This window comes from Harpegnathos saltator, unplaced genomic scaffold (assembly GCF_003227715.2).
Source record: "Harpegnathos saltator strain DR-91 unplaced genomic scaffold, Hsal_v8.6 scaffold45, whole genome shotgun sequence".
In the NCBI taxonomy this organism is placed as follows: Eukaryota; Metazoa; Arthropoda; class Insecta; order Hymenoptera; family Formicidae; genus Harpegnathos; species Harpegnathos saltator.
The window spans coordinates 1413964-1425923 of NW_020230261.1; the positions used below are offsets into that span (position 1 = coordinate 1413964).

Sequence of the window (11960 nt, forward strand, 5' to 3'; positions counted from 1 at the left end):
AAAGCGACTCGCGATGTTAATACTCGTACACAGGCGTGTGTAAATATCACCGTTGCTCTCGCTCGTGCGATCGCACGAGTCGCATCGAAAGAGACATACATGTATGTATATATATATACATGTATATATATATATATGTATATATATATATATTTATATTTATATGTATATATGTATATGTGTACGAATATATTCGCAATTAAGTCGTTAAATACGCAATACAGACTAAATAGAAGATAAATGCATCGTCGGTCTCTAGGCGCGTCTCTAGAAAATAAATTACCTATAAAGAACACTTGTCGTACTTTCGCGTACTTGCTACGCTTTCGTCGCGCGCTCTTGTCCCGGCTTTTGCCTCTGCGCGAGGAAGAGAGGCATCGGGAAACGCAAATTGGCGGCGAGTCATCTAATTAGCATTCGTAAAAGGATCGCGTTGCGCGCTCGCCGGCAGTGCATATTTAGGTATTACCGTTGTTATTCACCGTTCGTAATATCGTACATTCAAACCGCAAATAATCATATTGATGATTGAGTGCGCCGACAGTTGCGCCAATTAATGCAAATCGAAGCGGCGGCGAGCGACTGGCAATTAAAAGGAAGTCGCCCGACGACGGGCGCGGCGAGGACGGCGAAGCGCCGAAAAGCGGCTTTCCGTCGCGATCGCGACGGCCGCCGGCGAGGAGACTTGCGGGGATTTCGCGCGAAAGCGGGAATACATGTCGCACGAGCGAATCGACGTCGATTCTCAATCGTCTCAATGCGACCATATCGCGCATTGCGAGCGAGTCGAACTGCGCGCACGAATTCGACGACGGAATCAGCAGCGGATTCGAGGAGATGTCGCGTGATTCAAACGCGGTCGACAGAGAGAGAGAGAGAGAGAGAGAGACAGACAGAGAGAGAGAGAGAGAGAGAGAGAGAGAGAGAGACAGAGAGAGAGAGAGAGAGAGAGAGAGAGAGAGAGAGAGAGAGAGAGAGAGAGAGAGAGAGGGAGGGAAAAGAGAGAAAAGGGCCGCCGACACTCGCGTTTCGCGCTTTCGGTGTTTGAAACCGACGAGTGATTACGTATGTATTTGGTCGTTGGTGGTTTGGAAGAACGTGACGCTCTGTGGCGACAAGTCGACGAGAAGAGAGAATGTATGTATCGAACGCAGAGAGGAAAGAAGAACGAGAGGAGTCACGATTCTTGAAATTACACTTGAGCAAGGAAGGCAGAAAGGAAGGAAAGATGAAAAGAAAAAAGGAAGAACCAAAGTCCGCCCGAGTTGAAGGACTCAACGTTTGTGTGTGTATGTATGTATGTGTGTGTGTACGTGTGTGTATCAATACCGATAACAAGCGCCAAGGCATCGCGAATCGACTCCGCGCGTACAACGCGATACTAAGAATACGCGCGCGCGCGCGCAAGTGTGCGTGTCGCGTTCTTCGTCGGTTAGTTCCCGATAATCGCGAAGGGAACAACGCGTCAAACAGCCCGAACGGGGAGAGTCAGTCGCGGGAACGCAGGGACGGGGGGAGGGGGCGAGCGGGGCTTTCCCTTGTGGAAGAGCTAAAAGCGCGTTTCAGTCTGCCAGGGTAGGTTGGTTGGTCGATGCGTCGCGCGGAGCTGGGGGAGAACTGTACAGGCGGTAGCCGCGACGACGACGACGACGACGACGACGACGACGACGACGACGACGACGACGACGACGACGAATCGCGGGCGATCACGCCGGCCGTGAACGCGGCCGCAAGAGGGCTCGAGGCATGGTTGGAGGCAGTTGGAGTCTCTGGTCTATCTCTTGGCGGATCGCAGTACGATCGCCGCCCTTCTGTGCTAGACGAAGTAAGTACGCGGGTTGCCGGGATGCGCGAGAGTCTCGCCGGACAACTGCGGCGCCGTCGGCACCGGCGGCTCCGGTATGGTGCTGTAGAGGTGACTGCCCCTGGACGACAGGCTGGCCGGACGGCCGTTGGCGGCGGTGGTGTGCAGCGCGCTGTAGCCGTGCTGGTGCGGGTGCGGATGGTGTTGATGCTGGTGCTGGTGGTGCTGGTGCTCGGCGCCGCTGTCCTCGTCCTCGGTCCTGCTGGACGCCGAGCTCACGTAGGTGGACTGCGTGGGCGTGGGCGTGGGCGCGTGCACCGGTGCGACCAAAACCCCGTTCGGCTTGGTCCAGACGTCCACGACGGCGGAGGGCGCCGCGGTGTAGCGCGTGCTGGTGCGATTACGGTCGTTGACCTTCTTGCCGCTGCCGCTACCGCCGGCGCCGGCGCCGCCGCCGCCGCCGCCGCCGCCGCCGCCGCCGGCGTTGTTACTGCTATCGCGTCGTTTGTCCACCGAGTCCGGCATCGCGAAGCGCAGCTTCTCCCAGAACCTCTTCTCGCCCCAGACCACCACCGTGCACGTCTGCAGCAAAAGCTGCATCTCGGGGTCGCGCGCCGGCGCCTCGGTGGCCAGGAGCACGACGACGCGGCGTTTCCGCGAGGTAGGCCTGATGTTCTCGAGCGCGGTCCTCAGAGCGGCGCGGAACTCGGCGTGCTGCCACTCGTTCGCCAGAAACACCGGCGAGAAGATGATGACGATGCGCCGGGCGGCCGCGGCGGCCGGCGGCAGCGCCTCCTGCGGCCTCGCCGGCGGTAAGTCCCGCCAATGCAGGCAGAGGGCTAGGCCGGCCTGTTCCAACTCGGCCGCGAGGAACCGCGAGACAAAGTCCTCGTCGCGCTCGCTGTAAACGATGTAGCCGTCGTAGAGCCGGTCCCGTTCCTCGTCGGGCGGCGCGGCCATCTTGCCGAGTCGCAGGCCGTAGCGCGCGTGGGCCCACAGTCGCACGTCCTGGCGGAAGGCGAAGGCCAGGGCGACGAACAGGCAGACGGCGATTACGGCGACGAGCGCGCCGGCGAGGAGCGGCACGAAATTGCCGCCCAACAGCGGGATCTCCTGGATGCCGCGGCTGACGGCTTCCGTGGACGGGTCGCCGCAGCGCTCCATCGCCTGGGCGAGCGTCTCGACGCCGTCGCGGCAGTACATCTTGTCCGGGTCGCCGCGGTGCTCGGCCAGCCAGGCGCGCAGCCGGACCGCGTTGCCGCATTCGCAGCTCCAGGCGTTACCCTCGAGCGCGACCTTGGCGCTGCCGCCGAGGCCGCTCGGCAGGGCCTCCCACGGTCGGAAGTCGACGATGCGGTTGCTATCGAGCCGCAGCACCTCGAGGTTCCGCATCTTCTTGAAGGTCGTGTTGCCGACGGTGACGATGGCGTTGTGGTCGAGGTACAGCTCGGACATGAGCTCCAGCTCCTCGAACTCGAAGCCGCGGAGCTCGCGCAGCGCGTTGTCCTCCAGATGGAGGACGCGCAGCGCCTCGACGTCGTTGAACGTGCGATTGTGGATCGCGGCGATGCCGCTGTTGTTCAGGTAGAGCACCTCCAGCCGGCGCTTGCCGATGAACACGTGGCTGCCGAGGTCGCCGAGCTCGTTGCCGTCCAGGTAGATCTCCGTGGCGTCCATCGGTATCTGCTCGGGCACGCGCTTGTAGCCGGCGTTTGAGCAGTCGACGACGTTGCTGGACCAGCTGTGGTCGTGGTAGCACGAGCAATTGTCCGGGCAGGTCATCTCGCAGTCGCACGCGTCGAAGTCGCAACAGTGACAGAGGGCGAAGCAGTGCGCGTCGTACCGGCAGAGAAAGTCCTTCGACTTGAGCGACAGCAGCTTGCGCCGCGGCGTCGCGCGGACGTGCACCATGTCGCACATTACGGCGTCCAGGTCCATGACGCGCGGGTGCTGGCGCTGGCGGGCGCGCTCGTTGATCTTCGGCAGCCACTCCATGGTGCAGTCGCAGAGGATGGGATTGTCGCCGATGTAGAAGGTCGGTAGCTCCCGATTGTCCGGCACGGTCTGCAGACCGAGCGCGGCCACTTCCAGATTGCGGATCTCGTTGCCGTAGAGCACCACCTTGTCCAAGCTGGCCTTCTGCTGGAACGTGCCGGCCGCGACGGCGCGTATCTTGTTGTCGTTGAGGTAGAGCGTCTCCACGCTGTCCGGCACATTGACGTCCGTGATCTCGGTGATGAGGTTGTAACTGGCGTCCAGCATCTTGATCCGCAGGTTACCGCGCACGTTGTAATAATTGCCGAGCTCGCCGATCTGATTGGCGTGTATGTCGAGCCACTCGATGCTCGTCGGCAGATGGCTGTAGTCGAACCACAGCAGCTTGTTGTCGGACACGTTGAGCCAGACGAGAGTCGACAGGCTGGTGAAGGCGCCGCGGATCTCCGTCAGCTGATTGCCGTCCAAGCGGATGGCCCGCAACACCGGATTGCTCGCGAACGCGCTCTGCTCCACGTGACGGATGAGATTGTTCGCCAGGTTCAACACCTGCAACGCCGGCAACGAGGCGAACGCCTCGCGCGACACGTTCTCCAATTTGTTGTCGACCAGGCGCAGGCCGTAGAGCTCGTTGAGCCCGGCGAACGACTCGTTGTCGACCCTCGTCACGTGATTGTTGCCCAGGTCGAGGGTCTTGAGCGAGTGCAGCAGGCGCACCGCGCTCGGCACCTCCGTCAACGAGTTTCCGCTGAGCGCCAGGTCCTGCAGCTCGGTGAGATTGGCGAACACACGCTTGGGCACGGCGCGCAGCCTGTTGCTGTCCAAGAAGAGCTGCCCGAGCTGACCGAGGCCGGTCGTGTGCGCCGCGTCGAATCTCGCGATCTTGTTGCTCGACAGCGTGAGGGTGTGCAGGCTCGCGAGTGAGGCGAAGCAGCCGTCGGCGAGCGTTTCGATATCGTTGTGCTCGAGCTTGAGGATCTGCAGGCTGTACAGGCCCTTGAAGACGTGCGCGTCGATCCTCGCGAGCGCGTTGAACGACAGGTCGAGGACGACGAGGCGGACCAGCCGCGCGAACGTGTCGCGGCTCACCCAATGGCTCGTCAGCTCGTTACCGCTCATGTCCAACAGCTGGAGCTCCTCCAGGCTGTCCAGCAGCCCGGGCGCCAGCACCGAGATTGAGTTGTTGCTGAGTATCAGTTCCCGCAGCTCCTTCGTCCTGGAGAAGACCTCGGGTGGCAGTGCGACCAGCCGGTTGCTGGACATGTTGAGCACCTGCAGGGACGCGAGACCGAAGAGCGCGTGGTCGCCGACGGCGGCGATCGCGTTCTCCTGTATCTTCAGCACGCTGAGCGCGCGCAAGCCGCTGAGCGCGCGGTCGGGCAAGCTACTGAGGTCGTTGTTACTCATGTCGAGCGTCTCCAGGCCGGCCGTGCAAAACTCGATCCAGTCGATGTCCTGTAACTTGTTGCGCGTCAGGTTCAAACTCGCGAGGCTCTGCACCGGGCAGAGCAGCTCCGGCGGCAGCGTCAGCAGATTGTTGTCGGCGAGGTCGAGGTGCCGCAGACTCGTGAGGCCGCGCAACGCGTCCCGGTCCAGCTCCAGGGTCATAGCCGACCAGTCGCCGTTGTGCGTCCGCACCGACAGACTGCGTAGATTGTGCACGGCGGCGAACGCGCCGCCCGGCAGGCTCGGGATCTTGCAGTAATCGACGCGCAGCTTGGCCAGCCGCGGCAACGGCGACAGGAAGCCGTGCGGCCCGTTCGAGAGCTGACTCTCGAAGAACAGCACGTCGCTGCACTCCAATCCCAACGACGTCACCGTGTCCGCTTGTATCGTCGAGAGGTTGCCGATCAGCCCGGGCACGCTCGCGATCGTCCTCACTCTGCAGGCCAACGCCTGCTCGCCGTCCTCGTCGTCCTTTCGCCATTCGCAACCGTTCGGCGCCTCGAGACTCGTGATGCTGCGTCCGTAAACCGACGAGCGACGATCCAACGACAACAAGAACGAGCACAGTACGACCAAGGTCGGCCAACGCGGCGACGACCACCACCACCACCACCACCACGACGGCGACGACGACGACGACGATGACGCACGTACGTCAACACCGTCAACACGAGGACGACGACGACGACGACGACGATGATGATGACACGCTTGCATTATTCCCAACGACGACATCATCGTTCTCCCATGAGACGCGTTCCTTGGCCGGAAGATACTCTCGCAGCGCGGCTGCTCGAGAACGCTCGAGGAGCCGTCACGCACTCATAGCCACGGCATTGCTCCGTTGTTCAACTGTTGTGCACACTCCGTTCCATGCCACGTACAGAGAGTAGAAAAGAGATACGGAGAGAGAATGCGCGATTGCAAGATAGATGCAGAGAGAGAGAGAGAGAGGGAAGCGAACCGCGCCGCGCGCCGTACTCTCTCCCGCCGTATCCCGGCGGATGCGGCTCTCTCACACCGACAACACCGGCACTGACGCGACGGCGATCACCACGACCCTCGACCCCGTGGTCGTCCGTTCCCGCGGATCGCTCGTGCGCCGATCGTTCATATCCAATGAGGCGATCCCGCGGAGGAGTGATAAACCAGCGCGCACAAAGCCAGACCAGACGCGGGCAGCAGCAGGCCAACGGACGGATGCGCGCGCGCGCGCGCGCGCTCTAGCGAGCTCGCGTTCTCGCTCCGTTCACGGCGCGCGGATATCACTAGCTAGTACACCGCCGAGCGTAGTATCACCGCGGAGGAGGATGCACCAGCGTGACGACTCGGTATCACCACGAATGCGGCTGGCAACGTGTCACTTGCGGCCCGGACGCGACGAGACGACATCCCACCGCGGCGGCCGGAATGCAACTGACTGCGCGACGGAACCACCGTTCTATCGACGATGCACGGAGCACCCTGCGTAACTGCCAGCGTGCGCCGTGCGGCGGCTGCCACCCCCACTCTGGCTGCCGCGCGACCTCCACCACCGTGACGTTGGCCCCACCACCGGCAGGATGCGCTCCCTCCACCGTGGCCGAAGCGCTGTCCCACACTGGCGTACACGGATATCACACACGCGCACGCAATACAGCCGCACTCTTGTGCGTGTTCTCTCTTTCTCTCTCTCTCTCTCTCTCTCTCTCTCTCGCTCAACGTTGCATGCCACAGGCGGCTGATGCCTGCCTGCCTGCCTGGCCTGCCTGCCTACCTGCCTGCGTGCCTGCCTGCCTGCCTGCTGCCTGCCTGCCTACCTGCCTGCCTGCCTGCCTGCCTCTGCTTGCCTGCTTGCCTGCCTACCCCGAAGATGCAACAAACCAGCTGACTGACAACGCTACTTACTAGGTAAACACCAAACTGGTTCCTAGACGCACCGGCACGCATTTATCAAGTGACTCCTCTCTCCCTCTCTTTCAACCGGAGAGAGAGAACGAGCGTTCTTTTCCTACCGCGTTTCCTTCACGCCGAGAGATCCTTCGCCCCCGGGCGCGTACCGTCCTCGACCGTCGGTCTAATAGGCGACGCGCGGTGTCCCACAGCGCCCGTCGGCGAACTTTTGCAGAATAAACACTCGTTCTCGCCGCGCGTGATTTGTTGCCGTTACTCTGCGCTTTGAATCTTCGATCGCCGTCCGCTCCCGCGGCCCCGGCCTCTCTCTCTCTCTCTCTCTCTCTCTCTCTCTCTCTCTCTCTCTCTCTCCCCCTCCCTCCCCCTCTCCCTCCTCCTCTCTCTGTGCCTCTCCCTCCCTCCCTCCTCCTCCCTCTCCTCCCTCTCTCTCTCCCTCTCTCTCTCTCTCTCTTCTTTGCCTCTCCGCCCCTCCTCGAAAAACCGGGCGCGTGGCCCGAGAGAGAATTTGTTTCGTTCTCGCGTTGCCGCGAATCGAACGTGAGCGGGTTTTCTTGTCGCGGAAACTCCGGGACAGATATGTTCGATATTCGGCTATTTTCCGACCGAGTCCGCCTATTTGTATGCGCTGGTGCGTTTCTTGCGCGCTCGACGACGCCGCGTTCTCGATTGCATCGTTCGCAGATGCGGGATGAATAACTCGCGATGTATTGTACTTTGTTGCTTGCTTGCTTGCTTGCTTGCTTTCTCTCGTTTTATTCGTTCTCTTTTTTCCCCCGACAATAGCGATAAACGCATGGCGTGTGGCATGCGCGCGTATGACAGACGACGTATTGCGACAATCCTAATTGCGAGATGTGACAGCGCAAAGTTGAAAGAAAGTAGGTTACATCGTCGGAACATTTAAATGCCTCGATGATAGAAATTACCTTTTTCCACGAATAACACGAAGCAGATTATGAAAATGTTACGGTGGATTTGCAAACTAGATGAAAGACTCGGAATTCCATACGTCGGAGGTTGTAAGGAAGGAAACTTTTCATCGATATGTTTACGTTTCTAGGACGACCCGTCTGACTTGTTTGAATGATCTGCGCCAATTTTGCGACATCATTTGCAGTATCCATCACCTTCGCCGGCGACCAGCTACCCCTTGAAAGTGGATGGGACTTTCAACGTCATCTACGCATGAGCTGGAGAACTGAAACGGGTTTTTAGAGAGAGTAATAGTAATCTCCTTGTTTAGGTTTTAGGGATCCCTCCGCTGTGTTGAAGAATGGACGTCGCAAGAATTTTGATTTTATCGTCACAACGACCGTATATCCGTGCATGCACGTTTTACAGCCGTACGCGACGATCCAGCTGATTCCTCTCTTTCTCTTCCTCTTGACAAATCTACCGTATCCCCGCACGGGCGTGCGAAATTTGTCCGTGTGAGTAACAATCAGGCGAAAAGTGAAGCCTGACATTCGTCAGTTGAGCGTTTTTCAATCCCTTCAACAAATTTCGACAGTTCCAAGTCCTCAAGCTTTGCCGATTGCCCAATGCACGTTGCTGCAAAACGCAGACGAGATGTTTCTCGATCACTCCGAGGTATTTAGAATCGCCAGAGATTGGCGCTCGGACTCCCCCTGAAGCTCTCACAGCGTTACAAGCCCGTAACAAAGTAATGATCTCGATCTCATTGATAACAACAACAAGAAGAATATCGTCTGGATCGAGAGATCCAGCGCGCGCGCGCGCGCGCGCACGCGCGCGAGAGAGAGAGAGAGAGAGGGAGAGAGAGAGATTGGCTAATTGAACGATCAATATTGCGACGCGCACAACGCTAATTGCATCTGCCTCGGCGGCTACCTCTAGCTACCTTCTCCTTTTGGATTTATATTCCGAGCTGCGAGCGACCGTGTGTAAGAATGATGAATCACGCGAGCACACTAGATGAGGGATACGGGATTATAAATTCGAAGTCGCGGGCGCGTGTGTGCGCTCACGCGATGACGGATGGAGGCGTTCATGGATTCGAGCATACCGGGGGTTTCCGCGCTTCATTATGTATTTACGGCTTGTCGGCGTGATATCATTCCCGCGTCACTTTTGCCGAGGCGCTTAACCGCCTCGCGTTGCAATTGGAATATTTTATCAGTGTGACTAAGTGCACCAGCGGCGCTGCGTGCCGCGGGGAGGAGGGAGGGAGGGAGGGAGCTACACCGACCGGTATACGCCCGCGCGTACGTATCGTTATCGCCGCGCGCGAACTTTCGTCACACACGAATTTCCGCGGCCGGGCGGTCTCTTTGAGGTTCCACAGGCCGGATTTCTCGGTCTTGCGGGGAACACGAAATTCACAGGATCGGATCGCGGGAGGTCACGGGAGGGAGGGGTGACAACGGGGGGAACGACGTGACATTAGCCACCGGTGAGGAAAGAGAGTATCTACGAACGACGTATCTTCCCCTGCCGAGGAAAAATTCATGATTATGTAAATGAACGCCCTTTTATTCTCTCGCTCGCTATCGCCCCTCCCCCCTCCCTCTCCTGCTCGAGGAAATACCGGGGAAATAATTTAGACGATGGACGACACAAAGTCCTTCAGTTGTCCGCGGGAGAATGAAAGACCTAAGTAACGCCGCGCGCGCGCAGGCGTTCGTAGAAAAATCCGGAGAGTCTTTTACGTTTTTAGTGGCGTGCGCGTACTATCTGTTGAAATTTATGCTCGCGCCAGTTCCATGCACGAATACACGAGGAGGAGCGCGGGTCCCGGGGCTCCTTTGAATATGGCTTGCGCTCTCTTATTTGAATAAGTATTTTTTCTCGTGTACGGTATCACATGCGAAAGAAAGAGAGAGAGAGAGAGAGAGAGAGAGAGAGAGAGAGAGAGAGTGAGGGAGAAAGAGAAAGAAAGAAAGAATTCGTTTCACTGTCGGAGGATGAAACGGTCGGCCGTTGGACGTGGACCGTGGAGGACTCGATTTCGAAAAAGACATGTCTTTGGGAGAGTGTCGGCGATGAAGCGGCATTGGTGCATAAATTATCACTCGTTATCGTTCGCGGATCAAAGGTACGCTGTGTAGCCTCGAAATTCTAAGCCTATCACCGAAATATGTATGTGCGTGTCGCTCTTTTATCTGAATAATCGAAGTCGACTAGAGAGAACGGAGAGAGAGAGAGAGAGAGAGAGAATCACAGTCACGAGAACGTTACGAGCGAGAGTGAACACTCTGCTTGTCTTTGCATTACAGCAGAGACAAGCTCTTCGTAATAGATTTCACAGTCAAACTGTTATTTACAGCCGCGTTTCGACCGAAGAGTCAGCTGAGATCTATTTTGAGAGAGACGCGACGATTCACAATAGACATATTTCAAGAGAGTTGCTTTGATATACACGGCGTTTCATTTGCGATCGTAACTCAAGCGAAAGGCTGAAATTTTAAATATCTCACTCGAGTCTGGAACAGCGACTATAAATACAGGCTTCACGCGATTACTCGACAATAAGATTTCCCTCTCCACCAACTTGTACAATCTCGTCTCATCCGGACGCAATCAGCTGCATACGAGCTCGGTGAAGCTGTGGTGTTTCAGCATTCATCGTACACTAGGAAAAATGTATTGTTGCGTGAACCAAAATTTTGTCGTAAACAAATATCTTGTTTGGTTACGGTTTGTTCGTATAACGTAATACTTTTGTTATAGCAACCAAAAAGCTTTAACCATATGAATTTTGTTAAAAATACTATAATTTTTTCTTAATATATAAAATCTTTTAGTGTAGCACAGAAAGACAAAATAGTACCGATTGGGCATTATTTTAGTTTATATAAGATAATATTTCGTTATTATGTAATTCTTATGGGTAAAATAACTAAAATGCTCAATTTTTGTACATGAAGCCTAAGAACAAAATCATTTGGTCCAGAGAACAAGGCAGAAAAATATATTTAGTTGAGACAACAAAATATTTTATTATATGAAACAAGATATTTGGTTGCTATTAAAAAATGTCTCAACTAAACAGTTTTGTTAGAGATACTAAATTTTTTTTCCTACTGTAGGATTCCACCGTACGTGTCTTATCAATTATCCGCTCGGCGCTGATGAAGCGTCCGCCGAGAACGCGAGAACGAAAGAGAGGCGCTATTCGCACGGCCGATGGGAAATTCGTATACATTCCGTCGTCTTGCGACATTCGCAAATGCAAAAAGTCCCAGCCACACAACGCGCGCGCTCGCAAAGAGGGAGAGCGGCGGGACGTCCGCGGTGAATCCCGTTCGACGCACCGGGAGGACTCGGGGCGAGAAAGAGAGAGAGAGAGAGAGAGAGAGAGAGAGAGAGTACCGGACGAGCCGCTCGTAAAACCGATAATCGAATCCGCGGCCGGGCGGCATGATGGCGAGTCGTATTCCTTCTCAGGAGTGCGAACGACATCGGTCACAAAGATTTCCGTCTCGTCGTCGTGGTGGAAGACGGCGACGGTGCGGCGGCCGGGATCGATCGGCGAGTTCCGCGGCCGTCGAAAAGACCCGGCCGCGTGTACTTTCACTCGACGGCTCGGCGACGAGAGGTTAGCCGGGGTTAACGACGAAAACTGTATCGCGTCACGAAACGCCGTGTGCATTAGCATACGACCGAAGGGCGCGCACCTTCGCGCGTACCTTCGCCGGTCGCGCTCGAACGAGCGGACGAACGGACGGACGGACGGACGGACGTACATACGTACATACGTACGTACGGATGGACGGATGGGAAGACGAAGAGGTTGGCGGATAGGTAGGTAGGTAGGTAGGTGCCACGAAGAAGTTGACGTTTCTCGTGCATGCACCGTAGG

At 57.0% G+C, this 11960-nt stretch overlaps 1 protein-coding gene across 1 annotated transcript; it reads right to left on the reverse strand.

Moving 5' to 3' along the window:
- Window positions 1–1638: 1638 nt before the first annotated feature.
- Window positions 1639–6815, reverse strand: LOC105186625 (toll-like receptor Tollo). Its single transcript, XM_025301798.1, has one exon. It carries the CDS (start codon window positions 5981–5983, stop codon window positions 1817–1819), a length of 4167 nt encoding a protein of 1388 aa, XP_025157583.1. The 5' UTR covers window positions 5984–6815; the 3' UTR covers window positions 1639–1816.
- Window positions 6816–11960: the final 5145 nt, after the last annotated feature.

Excerpts from the sequence above, each read along its gene's own strand:
- LOC105186625 (XM_025301798.1), bottom strand. The coding sequence starts at position 5,983 with ATGATGTCGTCGTTGGGAATAATGCAAGCGTGTCATCATCATCGTCGT.